Genomic DNA, 23,583 nt, shown 5'->3' on the forward strand with positions numbered 1-23,583 from the left:
GCGAATGGGGTCAATTTTGCAAATTGAATGTTTGAGAGGATTTTATAGGATGTTAACAGAAGAGAAATGCCTTGATAATTATTACAATCAGTTTTGTCGCCTTTTGTTGTGAATTGGAACAATGATTGATTCTTTCCACTCTTGTTGCAATTCCTCCTTGTTCCAGATAAGAGTGAGATAAGGAGAGTAAGTCCGTGAATCTTGTTTCACAATTTCTCTCCCCAGCTAAAATTAACTTGCTGGGAATTTAGTCTACAAAAACAGTTTAAATTTTTCTGTTATTTAAAAATTTCGTCTATTTTTTTTTTCCCAGAAATTCGGATGCATTTCACACAATTGAAAGAACTTTAGGCTATATTTATTAATTACCCAATTACATTCGTCGAAAGAGAGAGAGAAAAAATTCTCAAAACCGAAAATTTTCGTAATTGATTTTACTATTTGATAGTAAACCCCAGATCATGTACCAGGCATAATTATTGATAAAGGTTAAAAATAAAATTCCTTGAAGATAACAGATACATTTTAGAAGTAGGTAAAAAGATAATAGAACATACTTGATTTCAATTTAATGTGTCATGTAGTTTCATGCATAATCTTTATAACAGGAATGAGAAAACTTGTGATAAAACCCATGCAAAACCTACTGTTTTCAGTTATGGTAGAGCTTTCACGATAAGGAAATCAAGAAAATTATTTGCTGTTACATTCTAGTGTTATCATGGAACAGTCGAACAACAACAACATACACAAATGCCAATTCACTCGAATGGTAAAACCTCACTATGTTCGCTTCAATTACCAGTTTTGTCTGTCAATTTGTTTCTTTAAGTCGAATTCAAAATCTTTACGTACAGATAGACGTACATTTAAAGTCATATAAAGTACTTTCTTGCAGTTTGGTACGGAAATACAAACATTTAAATGTCAGTTACTTTTTTTTTCGAAACATACGCAATATACTACAAAACGCTTTCATACATGTCATTACACTACATACAAATAAAACATGTCACTTTTCTTTGGTCTGTCAAATATCCTCCTCTTATGCCATGCTGAAATTCTGGACACCGAAAATTATGAAGGTAGAAATTCTGAGTTGTAACAAAAACATAGAACAATCTGCCGATTTTATTTGAAGATATGTAGAAAGATTTTAAATGTACTACATTGTGTACTCTACATTTCCAATATTATTTATTATACTATTGTATTTATGATTCATGAAGCATTTTCACCATCTACGCTTTAAGGAGAAATCTGCAGTTAAAATTAATTTGCAGCCATTTTTTTCTAAGTACTCTTGCCGGGTATTCAACCTGAGTCTACCGACAAAAACATCACACATGCCATCCATCTGGCTATTTAGCAGTTTTATTTCTTGACTGTTCAAAGAAATATTAGAAATAGTAAATTTACGTCTTGTTTCTTCAGAAATTGTAAACATAGGGAGAGCACAAAAAAAAAAAAAAAAAAATCTCTTTCTAAACCGGCATTGCTTCTCTTTGTTTGACTACCTGATAAAGTGAGAGTATCATCAGCATGAGAAATATTAAAATCTCAAGGGAGAAGGTTGTATAGCGGTATATATTTCGTGCTTATTTTTGTGTTGCAGGTTAGAGATAGCAACAATATATATTAAATAAGTATGTTGAGGATGCAGACCCTTAAGATCATCAAATTCGAGACGCTTTGTCTCTTGTATCGTGGCTCTTTTAGCAGTTACCAATATTTATGTGGTACTTAAGCCACAATCCGCTAGAGAAGCAGGCGGTGATCACATTACATTACCGCCAGTAATTCTATAGCTGAATAAATGAAACTAAACCACGAGCACTCAAAAAGTGACTGCACTGCAAAGAGAAAAATTGGGAAGTGAGTAAATCCAAACAACCCCGCGGTTAAACAACATAAGCCATTTGTCGTTCTCCAAAGGACTTCGGGCGTGTAAGAACTATTAAAGCAACTGGTCTTCCCCTCTTTGAGAGAGAGTACACTGACATCTAAGGCAAATTGAGGTCAAAGTGTTCACTTTAGAAAACCTGAAAATGACTGTTAATGGAATGCTCATGAAGTATTTGAAACGTAATTGTATAATATCCATTTCGCATGGTTTTTGATAATAATAATTAATGTTTTAATTGTTTCGAACTTGTTTTAACAATTATCAATTAAAAATTAACAAAACTTTCAATTGATTAATCGTTAATTTTTACTGGATTAATTACAAGCCTGATCGTACCTCACTTACTCAATATGCAAGGGCACTTTTCTTGGCTAATTGTAGCTTTAAGCCTGTTTTAATAGGCTCTTTGATTCTCTATCAAGCTTTTTTTCCTTGATATTAAAACTGTAATCTATCTATATATGGTACGACAGTGTGCCAGAATATGAAGATGATAATGTAGACTACATTTTTCAACACCACGGAGTTCCGTCCCACTTTCGATGCGTTGTATCTTGTCCGCACAGAGCTTCTGACGATACTCTTTTCTGCAAGAAATTTTTCAGTACAACCTTTGCACAGATTTCTTCATGTTAATTCTTTTGTAATAATCCGCCGAACAGAGTCTGTTCAGGTTCACTAATTCAGCAGCCACTGCACGTATACTCAGTCTTGGATCTGATTACCTTGCGTACTCTGTTGATACTTGTGTCAGTAACTAAGACCACGGTTTACCTAAACGATCATTATCTCCCTTCTCCGAGAAACGCTTATGCCACTGAGGGACTTATACACCGGACATATAAGTATCACCACATACCTTAGTCAGTATTTGGAATGTTGTAATTCATAACTTTTTAAGTTTCACAAGAAACTTGATATTAATTCTTTGTTCTACTTCCAAACTAGCCATTTTCGACATAGTACACGTGTTTACGGAATGATGTCTTATTCGGAACTGCCATGGTCGGGCGAGTCCAAACTTCATGATGACGAAGGGATTAATGATGCTTCAATACACACTAATCAATTCACTGCAGCTACTTCTGTTTATGAAATATATATATATATATATATATATATATATATATATATATATATATATATATGTGTGTGTGTGTGTGTGTCACACCTTATTTTATATAGGCAAATTATAAATGTCATAATTTCTTGTTACAAGAATAAGGATATGCAGTAGGATCAACGCCAACTTCCATAGCGGTCAAAAACAAATTACCTTATTTGAAAGGAATTCTGTTTCTAACATAGCGAGAAGATTATTGCGCCTTCTTTACAATCAATGATAAATGGGGTTCAGGAAATTTGGTAGATTCATTAAATGGTCAGGATGAACCCACCATATGTAGCAGTAGAAAACAATTTTTCCAATTTTCAGATTACTTTGGATTGTGATGGTGCTGAATCTTTCTCCTCACTTCTAAAACAGCTTTGAATCCGAAACTTAGTAGTATGTAATATGCTGTTTCCGTAATGTGTGTTACCTACCAAAATTTGGGGAGGAGACAGGAAGAGCAACTGCCCTCTAAGCTTCTGACGTTCAAGGGGGCACTTAAAGATAGAACTTTCTTACTCGATATGATACGATACGAACATTAACGTATAAATGGAGCATGGAATAGGGTCACCACATCCCTGCTCTAAAAAAAAAAGAAGAAAAAAAATGCGATCTGAGTCCATTTCAGTACATTGTCTAGTATTAATAATTTATATTTGTTTTAAGTTGTATCAAATGCCTCCTCAGTTTAAACTTGTAAAACATGAAATGGACCCACCATACCATTTTCAAATGAACCGAAGATACATTTAAGGTGCTGCTGTTGCCTCATCACGTGAACAAAATATATTTCTGTACGATGAAGCATTAAATGTAATTTGGGCCGATTTCAGTAAAGTGCCATCTGGGGCCCCTAGAAATAATAAAAATGTTCCAAGATTTTAAATTCTAGGGGGTTCAATATTAATGCTCTCTCTCCTTCTCCAGGAAAAGTTGCATGTTATGACGGTACATGCCACATAATTATATGAGGCGTTCTGGGTAGTAATGGCGAACTCAGCAAACATTACGAGCAGTCTGCATGCTCGGAAATTACTTTTGAGGTATTCGAGTAGTAATACCAAACTGCTCTCTGACAGCTAATTGTTTTGTCTACAGAAACTACACTTTTAAAATAAATGATCGATTAATCTGACCTTTCAAGAGTATATTTTCAAGAAACAAGCCTTTCTTGAGTTCGTCCTTACAACCCGGAACCCCATATCTTAACTCATGTCAGTAGTGTGAGAATATTTACTAATGAAATTGATAGATATGTAAACAAAACACACATTATATTATTGACCTCATCGTTGTTTTAGAGGTTAGCGCGAGCGGCTTTGGTGCACGGGGTCCCGGACTCGATTCTTGGTGGGCGAGTCTTGAAATCTGAATGCATTACGGTAGTTCGGGTTTAATCTTAAACTATAGGTCCACATCTCTCATAGTCTCTATGCTGAAAGAGACGCTGAATTCCAATCCAACCAAATTATCTAGGCACATTATTGTTAGACATGATAAGTTACATACTAAAAACATTATTATAGTTCAATTTGGCAGATTACTTGATAACATACAGACAATGGTAACAATTTCAAAATACAAAAGAAACAGTAACTTCTTCATATGAACCAATACAATAAGCAAGAAAAAGATGTCTTGGTAGCATACTTTTAAATGACAAGAAAGAATAAAAGAATTTCAAATACAAAAAATAGTAATATGTTCAGATTGAACAGTTATTTATTATTATTATTATTATAGGAAGCCTATCCATGATCGAGTTCATTATATTAAAACTAAGTTTGTCATACAGTTGGTAATATTCAACTTACATGCTACAAAAGTGAAATTTAGTATCTGGTGGCTGGTTTTCATCGCTGTTAATGGCTGCAAACCTGATTTTGCACGTATTCATAATGCTACTTCGGAGTTCTACTGGAGTCGAATACCATGAATGTTGTTTCACTTAGGTTTTTATATTGCACAATGGAATGTCTTTCCTCTGTGTTTTGTTTCATGTTTTCTGGAAATTTCTGAATTATTTCTTCCTTATAAAATGACATTTGGTCCTATACTGAATGGGATAATACTGAAACGAGTTCTGATGTACTATTTTCTGGCTCATCTGTTGACAGCTATTTTTTCATTTGTTTAAAGGATTTTATTCTACTTTTATTTTATTTATTTACTTATTGACACTACAGGCATTACTGCCTGATTACAGTGTCTACATGTGTTAGAGATGAACTTGAATACATAATGTTAGAATATAACGTAAAACTTGAATACAAAAATTAAATTATAATGAACTTGATGCTTGAATATAGAATATTACATTAAAATAATACATTTTTTTTTTTTACTACAGAATACTCAATGTTAGTTTTTCGAATGACTTTTCAGAACAATGAAATATATCTACATCTCTTCATAAGTCTTAATGATTTTATTGTATGTAGCAGAAATTCTCCATGTAGGTGACATAATGCAGTTTAGTTTAACGAGCCATGATTATTCTCCGAGGCTACGAGAAATCGTGATAATGAATAATGAACGAAACTATGTTGAATGAAGAAAGTGGGAAAACCCCAAGGAAACTTACGCACATGATGTTTGTTCACTAAAAGGCCCACTTGTTGAAAGCTAGGGACCCCACGCACCAAAGATAAGCCTTCTACAACTGAGCCATTACAAATCCCTATCTGACAACTGAACAAATGTTTATAAAGTTTTTAACATCTTTCTTTGTAGCTTTGCAATAGTCTCTTCAATTTGAAACACACCGTCTATCGACCGTATTTCCGATTACAGAACTTCATATAAAATGGTGTTAATTTGTTAATATAATCTGTATATCCTACACGATTTACGATATCCTGTCCATTTATTTAATTAAAATATATAATTTGCTTTTTATGATTACTCATGTTTGAATTTCAAATAATTAAAATCATGATGTAAATATGTACAAGTAGATACCATCTCATGTAAATGTTCGGACTGAGAGAGGTGCTTCGCTGCAGCTGCGAATTTAGAGAATTGTACGTAGCTCCGAACTTAACCCTCTAGCGCGCAGCTTTGTATATATGCAAAGTTTACTTTGAAATTGTATTGCAACATGTAGTTTCTAGTTTGGACATAGGAAAGCAGCTTTGCGTATCAGCTAAGATGCCCTTTTCACTAATGAAGTTCTGAATTTCCCGCTAGAAGTCATAGTAAGCCAGCGTTGGACTCCTTTGTCTTACTTCCTGTACGCGGAGTTGTCATTTTTGAGCTTTCTTTTGCTCGTTTAGGTGGACACGTTTTGAACTGTTGATTTTTTTTTTCTGTGTTAGACAGAAGTGCAATGAGTGCAAGAATGCAAGTACGCTGACATTTGCCGCGTTTTATTGGTTCTATCTGGTTTTAGTGGACTTTGCAGATGACAACACGCAACTTTGCATAGATCCTATATGCAAACACAATAAAATATCCCATAGACCACATATTATTTGCATTAATTGTTTTTAAAAAAATCCCTTGTTTCCTACACAAAAACCACTCCAATTTTTTTTTTTTTTTAATCAGTTTGATCGGAAAAAATGGCGCATTAAAGGGTTAAAGAGACCGACTTGAATATGTATTTTCATTACAAGTAATGTTATTTACTTCATTAAAAGCAGCGTAGGCGAGCTTGTAAATTTCGATTTAACATGCATTCGTGTCTGTGGGATGCAAAAAGTTATTTAGTTCATTATCGTGAACTAAATCGCAAATTTTGTGTTGCGTTGACGTCAACCGCTATGGAATGTGCCAGTGTGTCAGTCTAACATCATCTTGAGACTGAAATATGTAAGAATAAGGGGACAAAATCTACCCCAAACAAGAAGTTCGCAAATATAAATAAACAATTTCCCAAGATTATTTCCATAAATAAGTTATTATACGATTTTGATGCAAAATTACAGAACCCGCTCAATCCTCTCCATTGCTTTCGTTAAGGACAAGGAAGGCTGGTAAACCGAATTCCAAAGTTTCCACGTGCTTGTACACTCATGTCCAAAATGGTTGTCGCATATCTATAAGTGTCTTCTTGTAAGAATATAATTTCATAATGATTTTGCAGGGTATTTTAATACTGATACTATAGGTATAACCGGGAAATGTATATTTGTGGAAAATTTCACAGAAAAAAAATTATACATACGAAAATTATAATGAGTAAAATAAAATATTGATAAATGGACAAGAAAGTTTTATTTTCGTTTTATTGTTCTTATTTACTGCTCTTTTGACATGAAATTTAGCACATACATGTCTTTGCCGATTATACACAAACTAACATTATAAGAAATACCGGGCGAATTCGTTATCAAATTATATTCCTAGAACAACATATTTATAGACATGCGACAATAATTTCGGACATGAGTGTACATAATTTAAGAAGGAAATGAATTTCCAAGATAGTCTTCATAAAAACAATTTGAATTTGATAGGATACAGCATATATTTTCTTTGAGGCTTCTCAATTATTCTCATTGGTTGGAGTTGAAATTGGTCAATGATACGGGTTTCTTGCGTAAAAGTTTCCCGATTTTCATAAAATATAGTGTGTATTTCCTTTCAAGCTTACAGAATTTTCCTTATTGCTTGTGGTTGAAGTCTATCAAGTATAAGATTTGAATTTTCTGCCAATCGAGAAAAAAAAAAAAAATCCATCGCTCTCTTTACTGTACAGCACTACTAGTTCAGTAACTTGGTTTATAGAGCCCAGAACGTCAATTTACCCTGAAGTTTTTGAGGAAAAGAAGTTGATCAGGAACTATTTTAAGGGTGTCACTTCCGCCATCTGCCTGGTGGAACTGAAGAAAACTCTACAAACATGATCAGTAGAGCAACCCATATTGTGCTTTATTTTTTCCAAATTATGCTTTATTGTTAATTTCAATCATTGTTTTACATTATTCCTGTATAATGAATAATATTTACTATTTATTAAATATTCTAAATATCTTGATTTATTAATATTTTATGCAACCTGTTTCTTTAATATTTAATGAACTTTCTACTTAATGCACTTGAAGAGATATGCTTTAGTCGAGTGAGTTTTTTTTTTTTTTTTTTTTTTTTTATCACTTGTGTGCGTCTTAGAAGTGCATATATACAGAAAGGGGAAGTAAAAGATGCCACCAAAGAGTTCTTGTGCACTTTCTGTACGGTTCGAATCATCATACATAATTGCGCAGTTACACTTAGTATAAAACTTATTTATTCAGTGTTGACGGAAAGTTTTTTTTCTTCTTTCCCTTTTATCTTTTCTCCACTTCAAAGGATTACACCAAAAAGTTTACAGAAATAAAAATAAGCTTTTCATTGTTGCATTTTTATGTTCTCAAAGGTTTTGCACTGTATTTTTGGTTTTAAAAAATATTAATACGGTATGTTAAACTTGCAGTTGTTCTAATAGAATTTTCCAAGAATTGTGCTAGATATTTTAAATTATGCTTTATGTTTTATTTTCCAACATTATGCTTTATTATGCTTTTAAAATTAACTTCTTTTGGACCCTTAAAGAACCACAACCATGTTGAAAGTACCAACCATATGTGTAAACTGCTGTTATGCTTTTGGGTTGCCCTAATGATCAGTCATGAGGTTCAATCCCTGAATGCTCCAGTTGTGAAACAAGAACGCTAACTAATCTCACTTGACAGAAACTAACACAGTTAGTTGATCTACCTAATATTGTACCTGGATGGGTGTGAAATGGAAAACTTTGCCCCTCTGCACTACTACAAATGATTACCGCAAGTCTTTGGACTTGTTAGATCAAAGACTACTCCTTCACTATAGTTTTCAATTTGGAGAATACTTAAAAATATTTCGAAGAACTATACTATATATACTAACATCTTTAAGATTTCGTAATTCATATATAATTTATAAACATTTAAACATTTTATGAATGGAAGTAAGATTCCGGAATCTCTTTCGTTATGCTATTGATGGTTTATACAACTAAACGAATGAGGGAGAAAAGTATGATTGAAGTGATGCATTAATATATATATTTACTTCGAACTAAACAGAAATGAACTATTGATAGCTTGAAAATGATGTCTGAAATTTTTAGCACTAGAATCGGAGATAAACTAATGTATGTCATCTGGTAGCACTTACTCACTGACATGTCGCATGAATTAAGTTTTCTTAGACAAGAGACAGGGTTTCCACCGATCTGGAAAAGTCGAGGAATTTTAAGTACGGATTTTTATTTATCAGAATCCATTTCTCTTTTTGCCTTATCTGGCTCTTTGGTAGAGGATATTCTATGAAGTAAATTAGTTTGTTTTGCAAAACTCCTGTACTCAAATAGACACTATATACATGTACATTTATAGTAGACGAGGAACCCTCACTCTCATATCATATATATACCTGTACGTAAATCGAGACCTGCAAAACCTGGTAAGGCAAAGAATTCGTGCTCACAAATAAGCGGAAACCCTGATAGAAAGGTAGGACTTGAAAATGTTTTATAAAATGAGAACAATATGTATAAAAATTTTCACATTGTTTATTATTATTTTTACTACAAATGACCAAAGTCCCTGCTTCTTAAGAATTTTTCACTAACAGCTCAATATACTCAGTCAGTTTAGACATATGGACTTGTTCCTGAAACAAATGCATACAATATAATAAGAAAATGGGTCCTTTAGGATAGAAAATATGGCTAATAACTACACTTATAAAAAAGTAAAAAAAAAAGGAAGAAAAAAAGAAAAGCTTATCCACATAAAAGCCATGACGATATAAACCTGAAAATAGAAAATGTATGTGAAATAAAAACTATTAGTGTTACATGCATAATCTAAGTTTTCTTTATAAGAATTTCGGCGCGAATGTTGGACTGTACTTTAGCCTTGCTTTTACTATGTTTACAAGTCGTTTACAGAGGAAAGTTAGGTGGTAAGAAAAGAGTAGTTGCTAACATTTGTCACTGTTATGATGGGGCAGATTGGACAATGAAAATCTGTGTGAAGTTTTGGCCGATCTTGGATTTTCCTTGCGATATCTGGTGTGGGACAAATCATAAAAGAGAATTTACACAGACCAATGACATGCTCACATTTGAATGCGATTTGGAGATCTACCAAACTCCTCTAAAATGGAGACCTAAGGGCTAAAGTGTGGTTGCTGAGTACAGCACTTGCTCACTCCGATGTTGAGTGTGTGGAACGTTTCCTCCATACTGCCCGTAGACCTCGTTGGCATGTCCTCCATAAGGGTGTACCTTTCTTTGCCTTTAACTATAGTTCAGGTAAGATCCGATCATAAAATATAATGCGTATGTACTGTCTTTACCATAGCACTAGTCAAGGTTTACACTGCGCACGTTTCGCAAGCTTTCTGTTCTGTGTTGCTCTATTTAGAGCTACCAAACAATTCAACACAAAATTTCAAATAAAATTCTCTGAGTATTGAAATATTCCTCTATATTGCGATGTATTCCTTTATAAATTTGTTTTGTCTTTTGCAGTGGGAATTTTAGTACTTTCTTGTTGATATATTCGTCGATCACTTGACCTGATCGAAGTTTCTCCTAAAGAATTATCAGATGTAAATATTCAACATGAGAAAAATGTGCACTATTGTAATAGTAAAACACTCTCCATCTGTTGCTATGTTAGAGACCAGATGCATTGAAAGAAATCATTGGTGTCAGCAGTATATAAACTTTGGAGTTGACAGACTATCAGAGGGACTAGGGTACATAGAATATCCCAAGAACGCAGGGGGTCCGGGCGCCCTCCCCCGTAAAATAAAAAAAAAAAGTCTTCGTACATTGCATTTTAAGGCATTTTTGACTTAAAAAGCAAACAAAAACTTAATTTTTGTGTTTTATATTTGATAATTTAAGTTTATTTATTTTTTGGAAAATGTGATATTAAACCACACGCACACTTTACAGTTTGTTTGTTTATTCAAACAGTAAAATTCAACCTTGTTTTACAATTTTAGTTAAATTTAAATGATACCAAGTGTATGTCAAGAACAAAATAATGATAAAAGATAGTGTGAAGTTAATACTCAGAAACAAGTGTTGAAAACAGGTTTTATGCCTACTAGCCTACAACTAACGTAAATGAGACTCAACAATGTATAATTAAAGATTAATTGATTTTTTTTTCTACACTATACTCGCTTTTGCTGCTCACTATCTAAGCAGACAGTTTGTTACTTTACAGTTTATTCCGCCTGCACCTCATAGGGCCAAAAACTGCCTGCCTTTTCTCACAATTGAAAACACACTTTTGTGCTACTTTTTCATATCCAATTTGTCTAACATTGTTTCGTGAACGTAGCAAATTGCTATATGGCTGAACCTCTTTTGTCATAGTTGACCTAATATACTTGAAGCAATGGGGGCATGAAAATCGTTTTACAAATATTAGGGGAGGGGGAACACGTCCCCGATGGGATTGACGCCCGTGAAAGGAATTACCAAAAGTGCCAATCTAGAAAAGTGACAGGTCATGATTCAAAAACGCCTTTATAATAGGTAACAATAAAACCTGAAACTCAATTGAAGTATGGAAACAAAAAATATATTATTATAAATCAAACCGAACCAGGGGACCCCACACCAGAGGTAAGCAGTCTACCACTGAGCCATCGTCCTCCTTTCCATGTGGTGGTGCCAAGTTTCGATCCGTAACATGTAACTGAAATTTATAGAACTAGAGACTTTTCTTTTGACAGATTTCGTATTTACTTCTCAAAATTGAAATACTTCCAGAGTCTACGATGTATAAGGTATTAGCCAATGCCCCATTTATTATTGTGGGCAATATTTTAAGTTCCTCCTCATGAACTTTTCATACAGAATTCGTCTCAACTAGCAAGTCCCGCACAAAATTCGAACGCCTCTTATGGGCATCTCAGGGAATCACCCCCATTCCTTTTCTTCCTGTCTAGGTCAAACATTTAAAAACGCTGAGACAATTATTTTAGTTTTTATTACTTTGGATGAAAAGTCCAAACATCAAATTGCATGTCTTTAACCTTAAAGGATTCCGAGATATGGACATCTTATGAACTTCCACCTCCTTTTCTTCTCACTTTTTTTTTTCTAAAACAAATCAAAAACGATTAAACATGTATTTCATTATTCTAAATGAAAGGCCTAAACACAAATTCTATGACTCTAACCTTAAGGAATTCTGGGATATGAACATCTTATTACAATAATTGTAATCCATCCCTTTTTCCTTGTCTACCCGATTTTTTCCCTTCTAGGTCAAATATCAATAAATGCTGAAACACGTGCCTTATTAATACCGAATTTTATGAATCTAATCGTGTGAGAGATTCCGAGTTGTGGACTCTTATTATAATACTTATAATATCCGCACATTTTCCTTCCACTGTCCTTTTATCTTTTCTAGATCAAATATGAAAATACGCAGAAACACATATCAAAAACTAAGCCAAAATACCAAATTTCATGTCTCCAACCACAGGAGATTCGCAGATATGGGCCATTTTTCATTCTCAGTTTCTTTTCATTCCTTGTAGGTCACATGTGAAATCCATATCTAATTATTTTAAATGAGAAATCTATGTACCAAAGTTCATGTCACTAACCTCAAGAGATTCAGAGATGTGGACATTTTAATGTAATTACTACCCCTATTCCCCCACCTTTTCTCATCGAATTTCTGAAAATCCTTCCTTACTGGACTTTACGTCACAAATCCTATGCACTGTCAAAACTTCAAGTTTCTAGCTTAAACAGTTTGGCCTGGGCGTTGATCAGCCAATCACCTAGGACTCCTTTTATATAGAGAGATATCCTTCTGAATAATGGATTATATAATAATGGACATACGTTGCCGTTATCTGTACAAACACACTACTATAATCTAAGTATATGGGAAGATTTCCAATGGTTATACAAACCTTTAACGTAGTATCTCTGCTTCGAAGTCCAATGATACCGTTACTAAGACTGCTATCATTAAGTACAATGGTATATGGTATACCCATTTCATCGTTCCTGAAAAAATAAGAGAAATTGTGAGGAAAAAAGCCACTTATGTTTACGCTCTTACTAATTATATATAGAACACATATATATATAGGGTGTATCAGAAGTCCGGGACCATAGTCCAACTCCCTCATGAGTAAAGATAACGAAAACATGGCCAATCTAAAATGGAATTGCTCCAATCACGTCAATCATTCGGGCTCCATGTTCCCAGTTGAGCAGACTGTTCCCTTGAATCCTCACCATACCAATAATACAGAATTGTTGAGAAATGCATTCGAAGTGTTCTAGATTCCCTCAACAACGTGCATGTTCTCCGTGTCATTTTTTGCGTGCTCTTAGTTCCGTTCGAATGGCTTGCTGAGCTTTTTCATGTAACATAGGATGCCTCACTAGTGTGAAGACGAAACAGCTGGTAACAGAAAAAATCCACAATTTTAGACTGAAAACCCCCTAGTTTGGCATTTCCTCCGTCCATTTTTTTCGTATCTTGACTCATATCGGAGCTGCCCTATTACCTGGACCTTTGATACACCGGCTGCACTATAAGCATATTCGCTGAACATTTTATCGAAAAAGGAAGCGAACTCGGAAGGGAAAAAATAGAAGGAAAAGGTAGTTGTAAGTGTTTAACCAATATTTAGCATCTAGAATTTCTGCGAATAGTTGCAATAATTTGAACTTTATTTTCCAGTTTTTTCGTAAGTTAAGATTTTGCTTTGGAAGTCAAAATTTGGCTTCAAAAACCAAAAACCAGTTACTAGTTACCTAGGTGTGCATCATCTCGAACAAAGATACTATTGTCTTTTACTATACTACCCCTTGAGAGGATCGCCACAACTTAATTTTCATATTCGTTATTTTTAAGAGTTTTGCACCGTGTGATGCTTATTTATCCAATCACATTGATGCATTTCATGCCTTTGTCTTCTGTAAGACCTGGCAGGCGAAGCTGCAACCACCTAATCACATGCACAGCGCTTTCGTCTTTATGTAATGAGACACGTCGGTAAAACCACTCTTGAATCTGCAGCTTTATGCACCAGTGTGACTATTTTGAACATACTTTATAGTGATATTACGTTTTTATCAATTTGTCTAATGAATTTTAACTTTCATTATAGAGATCATAATTATTTCCTTTGTAAGCGATTACCTAAAGAAGCGCGAATAAATGAACGCTATTATACAGGGTAGTTGTAAATTCAACACCTATTTTTCATTATGATTATACTAGAAACTAGTATCAGCTCTAGCTGGCGTGTAATATTGTTTATTAATATGAGGTTTACCATTTATGATTTCAGAAGTTGATTCAGTGAAAACCGCAAAAATGGCTGGTGCATACAACGTAGAAGATAGAGCTGGGGCAATCCAAATGAAATCGACCAATTTCCAGGTCAAAGGTTGCTGACAAAATGTATTTATTTTTTATTTTTTACCTAAGATTGTACCACATTCAGGGACTTGTAAACGGGTATTCATTTATTTTTTAGCCGCGCAGGTTTGTTTGTAGCGTCCATTTTTTATAGGCGCGTGTGCGTATTTTGAACTTTTCAGAGGATTCCGTTAAACGCTGTAACTTTTTAAGTTTTAAAGATAATGAGTTCAAACCAAAACCATATGAAAGATAATGGAATGGACAACATTTTGTGTTCTGAGGACATTGAGACGTACTTTAGAACGTCGGGGGAAAAGCTCTGAACATTGATGTTGGAAATCTAAAAATGACCGTTTCAGAATGTATATTTTGAAACGAAATAAATGAGACTCACCTTCAATTTTTACCCACTTGTTACTGCAAAACTATCGTGTATTTTGTGCAAATTTCAAAGTTTTCACTCGCGTCCTTCCTGAGATATTTGATGGTGAAAATACACGATTTTCGAAAATTCGCAATGTTTAAAAATTTCCAAAAATCAAGTATATGTTTCTCAGATCTGAAACTTGTTTGGGCCGTTGTCTACTATCTAGTCTCTATGTAGGATTGACCCAGCTAAGATTGCCTCCAGGTATGAAGTTCGGAGGTCAGTGATGCGTCCAGTACCGATAGAGTGGCCTACACGCGGCCCCGATCTAACCTCTTGCGACTTCTTCCTTTGGGGTTGGGCTAAGGAACAAGTGTACAAGTTAAAACCAAGGGATACTAACAGCCTTGAACAAAATATTCGTGAAGTGTTTGCAAATGAGTTGAGATGCTAAGAAGAGCCGGGGATTCTGTTCCTAAAAGGTTCCAAAAGACTATGGAAAATGCGGGTGCATACCTTGAAATGTAACTTAATAACCAAATGGTACACCCTAATAATGTATTCAATAAAATTAACACTGCGATAGGTTCTTTACTTTCTGAAATATTCATTGTTACAAATAGGTACTGACTTTACAACCACCGTATATATGTATATTCTCCCCAAACTAGAAAGGTGAACTGCGCCATAATCACGAATTACAATAGATAGTGTGTTAAACTTTTTTTCAAGTAATATTTTATTAACAAAGTGCCAAGATCTCAATATATATTCGTTTGTTCACATATCTTCTTAGTTACAAATTAACCGTGGTGGTATGAGTGTGTGACTTGAATAAGTAATCTGATAATCTTCTGTGTGGTCAGTAATATTTTTTAAAATTTTTTTTAACATCATCAACACGATGTTCACATTTGAGTATGTGACTGTTCCTCCGTTTCTTTATTTTCAATGCCTTCCTAAACTTACCATACTTTGTGCTCAATTTCAGTAAGCCGTGCCTCTCCACAAAAGGTAATAACTCCTGTTCCTCACCTATATATATGTTTCATAAAACTGAAAATCAAAATATCACATTGAACTGCCACCTATTCATAGGAGTAACTAAATGCTTCATTACATCCTAATGTCTGACACCAGCATACCTTCACTTCCAATTGTACAAGACGAGCTTTAAACATGTTAAAATAATACACAACTTGTTTAGTTTGTACGAATTTTACGAAAAAAAAACTCACCATTTTTTCCTCTAAATTTTACGTATTTTCCATTTCTGGACCTACTTCCTGGCATTTAACCCTGTTAATATTTATAAATGGAATTTCATTTGATAATATTAAATTCATCTATAAGAAAATGCATTTTAATGAAGTGAGGAACAGTTAATTAGATCTGAAGAAAAAAATGTTTTCCCGTATAAATCAAAAGGCTAACAATTCTAAGAATCGGGACGACTAATCGATAATATATGGATAAAGATATTACTCCTTATATAAACTATTGGAAGAAATGTAGCAGAATAATGGAAATTTCAAGTCTGAAAGACGAAAAATCATAGAACATTTATATCGTCTTTCTGCTAAGAATATTTAGTATGTCTAAATAAATTAGCTATTCACTATGGTTTAGAATAAGTAATATATCTACGTAAACAGAATACGGACAGTAACATTATATTAAAATTTAGAGCTACAATGTAATCCTACACCCCTTTCTCCGTTCCTGCGCTCCTCATCACACACAGCTGGACACGAATTAACTTGTGGTTCCTTATTTTAATCCTTTAATAGCATGACACTGACCTGGCATATTGCGATTCCAAGGACTTCTTTACCACATCGGGAAGCAGAAGAACGCTCACTCCAACTTTTCGAAGCCGTTTAGCTAACAGTAATGCCAATTCGCTTAATGTTTCACCTTGTGTTTTGTCTAAAATGAAATAATCAGAATTTGCACAATTTAATGAACCTTACATTACGTTCATAAATATTATATATGCAAACAGCATATAGGTTGATGAATGTCAGGATATATATACATATATCGGTATACTGGTTGCTGAAAACTTGGTAACAACAGGGATTAACTTGGAGAAGCAAAAAAATTATAATAAGCATACGGATAATCTTAACTTATAAGCACCCGAAATCGAAAGAAAATAAACTTAAGCTCCGAAACTATGGAATCTACTGTATAACTCAAGGAATTGCGTAGAATTAGTGTGCATTTTAACTAAACACCCATGTTTCAGAATCCTGTATTATCGTAACAATGAATTTTATAAAGGAAACTGGGATATGAGAAGCACTTTTCAGTACCAATTAAGCTTAAATTACAATATTCTAACAGACAACACTTAACACTCATTTCAGTTCTATGTTAGTGATCAGAAATAAATAATTTTACTTTTCACTTTTAGGTAAAAGCCTATATTACTTTCAGGAGTTACGCGATCATACACAACATATTTTCTCTTCACAGACAAATTATGATAATAAGGTGGGATTAAATTTACATCTTGCAATATAATTTGGTAAGTTGCTGAAGAGAATATTCAGGAAGTGAACTGTATATATAAGAAATGGAGAAGAAAACACTAAAAATTTAGAATTTCTTTTTTAGTCTTTTCTGTTTTTGTAATTAGTATTAATACACCTTAGCCTGTCAAGAGTTTGTTATTACAGGGTTTCCAGTTACGAAGACATCAAGAACGCAACTTCAGATGATTAATACAGCTTTCACCGGTACTTTGGTGAGGGTCTTCTGAACCAATAAAAAAACAAACTAGCCATAAGAATCAGGCATATTTATGTTCGCACTAGATAATCATTCGCAACTAACAAGCATCATCTATGGAACAAAGAAAAACAATGCAGATTAGCGCTATGCTGAGAGGGCAGGAAATTTTCAAGTAGCAATACGAACTCAGTGGCTGTGGGAGAGGAAACTTGCAAGTAACAATACGAACTCAGCGGTTGTAATGTGTGCGCTCGCCCAATCTCTCCCTCTACCTTTTAAATTTAAAATAGTTCCAAAGCACAGTTCTGCGAGTCAAAACGACTTCAATTTTCTTCTGATACACTTTCTCTATTAATTTGAAAATTTTCTAATTTTCAAGGTTTGATCATGAAATTCAAAGCTTACTCCAGGATTTTTCATACGGTAGTATACGAAGTCCACGACTTATTAAATTTTTTTACGGTTAAGTAGGCACCCTATGAATGTAACTGGCTAGGAAGTGAACCTGAGTTGTCTTTCATTTGATGTCAGTTATGTCTACCACTTATGTATCCACTCATTTTTTTAAAACTCTGTTTGATACTATTATAAGAGAATGAAATCAATTAAGATTTAAATTATTGTTTTACACCTGATTATCATTAGGTATACCAAGAAAAATCTAGACTATTGATTCAAGAGGACGACTGGAGCCCTATCTCTTCCATTTCCTGGGCGGTTGGTTCTCGTAGTATCCATTTAGAACGGATTGCCCTATAAAATAATTGCCAAGAGCTGTAAGTCAATGAGGCTTGAGAAGCTCTATAATTCAGTGATCAAAAACTATCCAGTATGCGGAAGGCTGTGATTCATCTCCTCTCACTCCAACTAGATTTTGTTGCAATGCCCAACATCGTTCCTTACACCTGTATTGTGCAAAAGCAAGATGATTTAGTACGTAAGTCCTCCGCACTGGACCACTAACTAGAGTGCGTGTCTTCGGTGCTCGGGGGTCCCGGATTCGATTTTCGTTGGAAATCTTAAATTTACGTTTCACGATTATGCCGGCTAGGCTACAAGAGACAGTGATGATGAGAAATGAATGAAATAGAGGAATGAAGAAAGTGGGAGGAAACGGGAGAACCCGAGAAAACCCACGCACACGGTGTTTGCCCACCACAATGTTCATTTGGCGCGCTCTGGGATCGAACCAAGGACCCCATGCACCAGAGGTGAACGCTCTACTACTGAGCCACCGCAGCTCCTCGATTCTCATTGGAAAGCAAACTTGAACATATTATGGGGGTTCGGGTTCTACCTTAAACTGTAGGTTCCTCTCTCATATAGTCTCGGTGCTGAAAGGTACACTAAACTCCAACCCGACCAACCACTTCAGTACATAAGTATGTTTTGTAGTATCAGCTAATGTTACAATCTTGATATGGTCGAAAAATATAAAATGAATGTTGATGTGAACCGTAGACTCGCTTTCATTCCATATGACCTGAAATAGGAGTTTGGAAATATATAGCATTGATGAACAACTTCATTTGCATGACAAATGAGTTAAAACGAAGACGAAAAATTTAAGAAAATCATGTCTATCACATTAGAGATATTTATCCGAGTATTCAGAAATGAGAAATGTAATACGTATTATCTGATATATTCGGCAATAACTTCTGTTTTAGAAATGGAAGAGATGTCTAAATAAATACTAAATGTTTCAATGCAAATTTTACATACTCTATTTCTATTATTATTATTATTATTACTTACTAAAACATATTTTCTCAGCTTGATTATTTACTTATTTATTAACAAGTTTCAAGGTACAGACAGAAGGCCATTTTACCTAAGTGAAATTAAATGAAATATTTCAGTCCCACGGTTATGTCATGTAGGCTAAAGGAGACGGTGATGATAAGAAGTGAATGAAATGGTGAAATGATGAAAGTGAAGGAAAGGAGAGAAGCCTTAGAAAACCCATGCACACGGTATTTGTCCATCTCAAAACTCACTTTGTGCGAGCTGGGATCGAACCAAGGACCCCACGCATTAGAGGTGAACGCTCATTTTACCTAATATCATTAGCGGTGGAAAGTAATTTTATTAAGAAGGATATTGTATCAACCTGTACAAACTCGGTATATAATTGGTGATATCGAGGATATAGGATATCCTGCTAAACCTAAATGGAAATGGAAAGACGTGGATTCTGCCTAGAATCTTCATACTAAATGCGGATAATGCTACGAGTATAACTAATGCCTTTCAAGAAACCAGGTAGCCTATATTAGCCCAATCGCGCTCTTCAATGTTTTTAGAATCCATCACAAGGAACACAAGGATTCTGAGCCTGCCAATAAACGACGAACTTTGTGGTCAAGTAGCCGGTGCAAAATAACCTTTGAAATGATTGTCTGGGAAGTAACCCTGCTACCTACGGTAAAATATTCGCAATATACACCGCAGCTAAGACACTGCAACCGATCATAATCTGCTGCATTTTTGACAGTCTTTTACTACTGAATACTCTCGTATATAAAGTAAAGGTTTTACAGAGAAACAAAATAATGCCTTTGCAATGTTCGCATTGTGCGTATATAGTTAACTGAAAAGTAGGTTTGAATTTATAATTAGCAACATCCACTCGTGAAACGTATTTTGAGTAAATCTTCGAAAACTTTGGCGAAATCCAAAGATTTCTGACAATTTTCACCAAACAATGTGCATCCATCAGAAACATCAAAAATGTTTGTTTGTTTTTTCGACTGCACTGAAGTTCACAATATTTGGTATATAACTAGGTAAGATACTAAAACTAAAATCAAAATGATTATATCTTCTGTTGCAATACATAAATCTCAGAGAATATGTATAAGTCATAAATAGAAATTAAACTTCCGATATCATGTAAAGTAAACTAATTTACTTACTAACTGCAGAAGCTGCAAAACTTGCTTTATACGGAGTTAACTTTCTATGGAACATCATTGTTTGATAAGCTATATTCAATACAGTTCTTTCATGATAAGCATCAAAAATAAAAGCCAGGACAGCTTTTTCTAGAGTTATCTTGCTTTCAATGACATGAGGTAACATACTCTTACGGCCATCTTTTGCCTAATAAAAACAACAGTAAAACAATATTAGTTCAAAACATTAAAGTTTACATTTTTGCTCAGTTTACATAAAGAATTATTTTGTATTAGTTGAATTAAAAATAAATTACTTACTGGAAAATAGTAAAACAACCAGAAACAGGTTCACACTTAAATTTTGGTATTGATTTTTCTGAATTCTGATAACTGAATAAATAAAGTTTTCCTGGCCTACAATACCGTGAATACTTCATTTATAGTAAGTTTTAGATTTTATTTTAAAATTATTCAAAACGAAGCTCTTAGCTGTCCAAACTTTCCTTTTTACTTTTGCAGCATAGTATAAGCTTACTTTCTTGCTGTAAATACTTAAATGAGTCCAACTTCCTATATTTGGAATACCATAAAACATTAGTATCAAATGAAAATTATACGCTACCGATATCGTTAATACCTCGGCATGCATGCATAAACATAAATAAGAAAACTTATATCATAATTTAGTCTATTTCTTTGATTATCTACAACAAACTTAACTTATTTCAAACGCAAAGAGTGAAAAAGTGACTGACTGGACTGAAACTTGAACCTGGGACCTTCGGCATACCATGCCGATGCGTTAACCACTACGCCACCCAGTTCGCTTTCCGGAACAGCCTCTCACTCTCGAGGTCAGTGCTCTCATCTCGGAGCACGTGGGTTATGCCGCAAACCTCTGCTGTAACTGGACAATCCTTATGACGGTTGTGGTTTCATATATACTAATGAAAGGAGGAAACAACCGATTTTTTATTTTACACACCAAATCCTCTGTACGCGCGAATACTAACGGAAAGAGTGAAAAAGTGATTGACCGGATCGGGATTCGAGCCCAGGACCTCCGGCATACCGTGCCGATACGTTAACCACTAACTTATTTCATTCTGTAGTATCTGAATGTTTGATTTAATGTGTTCCTCTTCTTCCAAAGCTTGAAGTTTTAACATCTTTCGACGCTCAACCTTCTTGATTTCTAAAGATAACTTTCTTTTTTCAGCTCTTTTCTTGTCTTCTTCTTTTTGAATCTGTCTTGATTCTTTGAGGCGTTTTTCATATCTTCTGTAGGTAGCTTAAAATAAATAAATAAATAAAAAAAACTGATACTTCAGTGAAATAAACTAGATTTCCATGACTTTTGGCATATTTTGAAGCATCTCCCTGATTTTCCTTGGTTTATTTTAATGTCTCTAACCTTCCCTGACTTTCAAGGTCAGCGTGAAATAGGACTATTCACTAAATATTTCGTGAGATAGGAAGGAAAAGACGTAGACAGAAAAGAGAAAACGAAGAACAGAAAAGTAGCTATGAACCACCACCAGGGTCTACTATGTTGCAACGGACAATTAAAAATATATACAGTATGTAATAAAATACAGATTTTATTTACACACTATCATCCAGAATATTATATAAGACATTCTATGGTGAATTCTCAATAAAGGGGACAGGGTTTTTTTTCAAATTGCAAAACGTTCACCATATTAAAGAGAAAACAGGAAATTTTCCAACAAATGAAGATAGATATTATTTAATTTGCGATAACAACACGTCGTTTAATATTATACAGTATTAGCATACATTTAGTATCCTTATTAAAAAAGAGGTATGTATAATTAACGCTAACCCATGGTAGTTTGCCACTGCCTCCCATGGGATAACGATGTTGTACTAAGGACGGGACCTACAGCTTAACTTGGGATCCGAACCACTTGTGTCTCCACCGGTATCGAACCAGGACTCCTTGATTACAAAGCAACGACAGTCACTGCTCTGCTACGTACGCTGTCTGCCTGATTTTATTTTAAAATGAACAGTAACGATGCTGAACACGTACATGTTTTACTATTTATTATTAAGACAAAAGCCTGTTAAATGTAAATAAGGTTCTAATTACTTACATAAAATCCACAAGTATTTATTTCATATCAAGCACAATATAATTAAGAAACATACAGTACATAAACCACAGACAGTTGTTACCATTTACTTTTCGGACAGTGTAATAATTAACGAGCTTTACCCCCAACCCATACGAAGCATACTACATTAACACACCGTAACCATATTTAGGTTTGAGAATTAATATCTGTGTAACCGCAAGTTACTTGGTACGCTAACTAAAAGGAAAAAACGCTTAATGTGAACAATAAGAACTTTTAGTTAAGCACAATTTTAAAGCAGGTCCGTATTTAGGTAAGTGCTATTCTGTGCTCGAGCACAGGGCGGCAGAATTCAGGGAGCGGAAAAATTTTGATTTTTTTTAAAGATTCAGAATAAAGTAACTTTTAAAAGTAGTAACCCGCAGAGTCCTGTGTAAGCGCAAGGAAATACGTTAATATGTATAATTTGCTCTAATTACAGTTGTTACTAATTAGCTAGCTTAACTGATTATTTTTAAAATGTCACTCTTTCCCACCGCAACCTAAGGAGTAGAGATGCAAAAAAGCCGGCCGGCCTTTTTTGAATTGATGGTTTTATTTTATTTTATTTTATTTTATTTTATTTTATTTTTTACATAAAAAGCAGGCTTTTTTGGAAAAAAAAACGAGAATTTTGGAAATTTTGGCTTTTTTCATTTTCATGATTTTTCTATCTAAATAGCTTTCTTATGGTATACTCTACAGTTAGATAAGATTTTCATGAATTAAATGCCACATTTCGCTCTGGAATTCGCCACCAAGATGGATGGACGAATTAAAGCAAACATAAAAAATGTAGTATTTGAGGGCAATTTTAGAGGTTTTTTAACTTTTGAGTTATCAACATTTTTTCTTCTCTGGATCATTTCAGTTTCTCATCCGTGTTTCATTTCTAAGAGCTTAGTAATCTAGCTTCTAGTGCAAAAGTTAAACTTATGTTTTTCTATATATCCGTCAAAGCATACCTTTTTCAATATATTCGTCAAACCGTACTTCCACATTTCTGTTGTACTGTAG

At 34.2% G+C, this 23,583-nt stretch overlaps 1 protein-coding gene across 2 annotated transcripts in view; it reads right to left on the minus strand.

Annotated features, from left to right (window-relative positions):
- Positions 1 to 9,541: 9,541 nt before the first annotated feature.
- The window catches only part of PolG2 (DNA polymerase subunit gamma-2, mitochondrial), a 37,008-nt gene continuing 22,966 nt past the window's right edge, over positions 9,542 to 23,583 (minus strand). For both annotated transcript variants that reach the window (XM_081731425.1, XM_081731427.1), the window contains 4 exons: positions 20,444 to 20,630; positions 16,589 to 16,715; positions 12,951 to 13,047; positions 9,542 to 9,662 (listed from right to left, as the gene is read on the minus strand). In XM_081731425.1, the coding sequence (XP_081587551.1) occupies positions 9,603 to 9,662; positions 12,951 to 13,047; positions 16,589 to 16,715; positions 20,444 to 20,630 (471 nt within the window). In that variant the 3' untranslated portion in view covers positions 9,542 to 9,602. The remainder of the gene's footprint in view (positions 9,663 to 12,950; positions 13,048 to 16,588; positions 16,716 to 20,443; positions 20,631 to 23,583) is intronic.

This window comes from Thermobia domestica, chromosome 11 (genome assembly GCF_964235325.1).
Source record: "Thermobia domestica chromosome 11, izTheDome1.hap1.1, whole genome shotgun sequence".
Lineage (NCBI taxonomy): Eukaryota > Metazoa > Arthropoda > Insecta > Zygentoma > Lepismatidae > Thermobia > Thermobia domestica.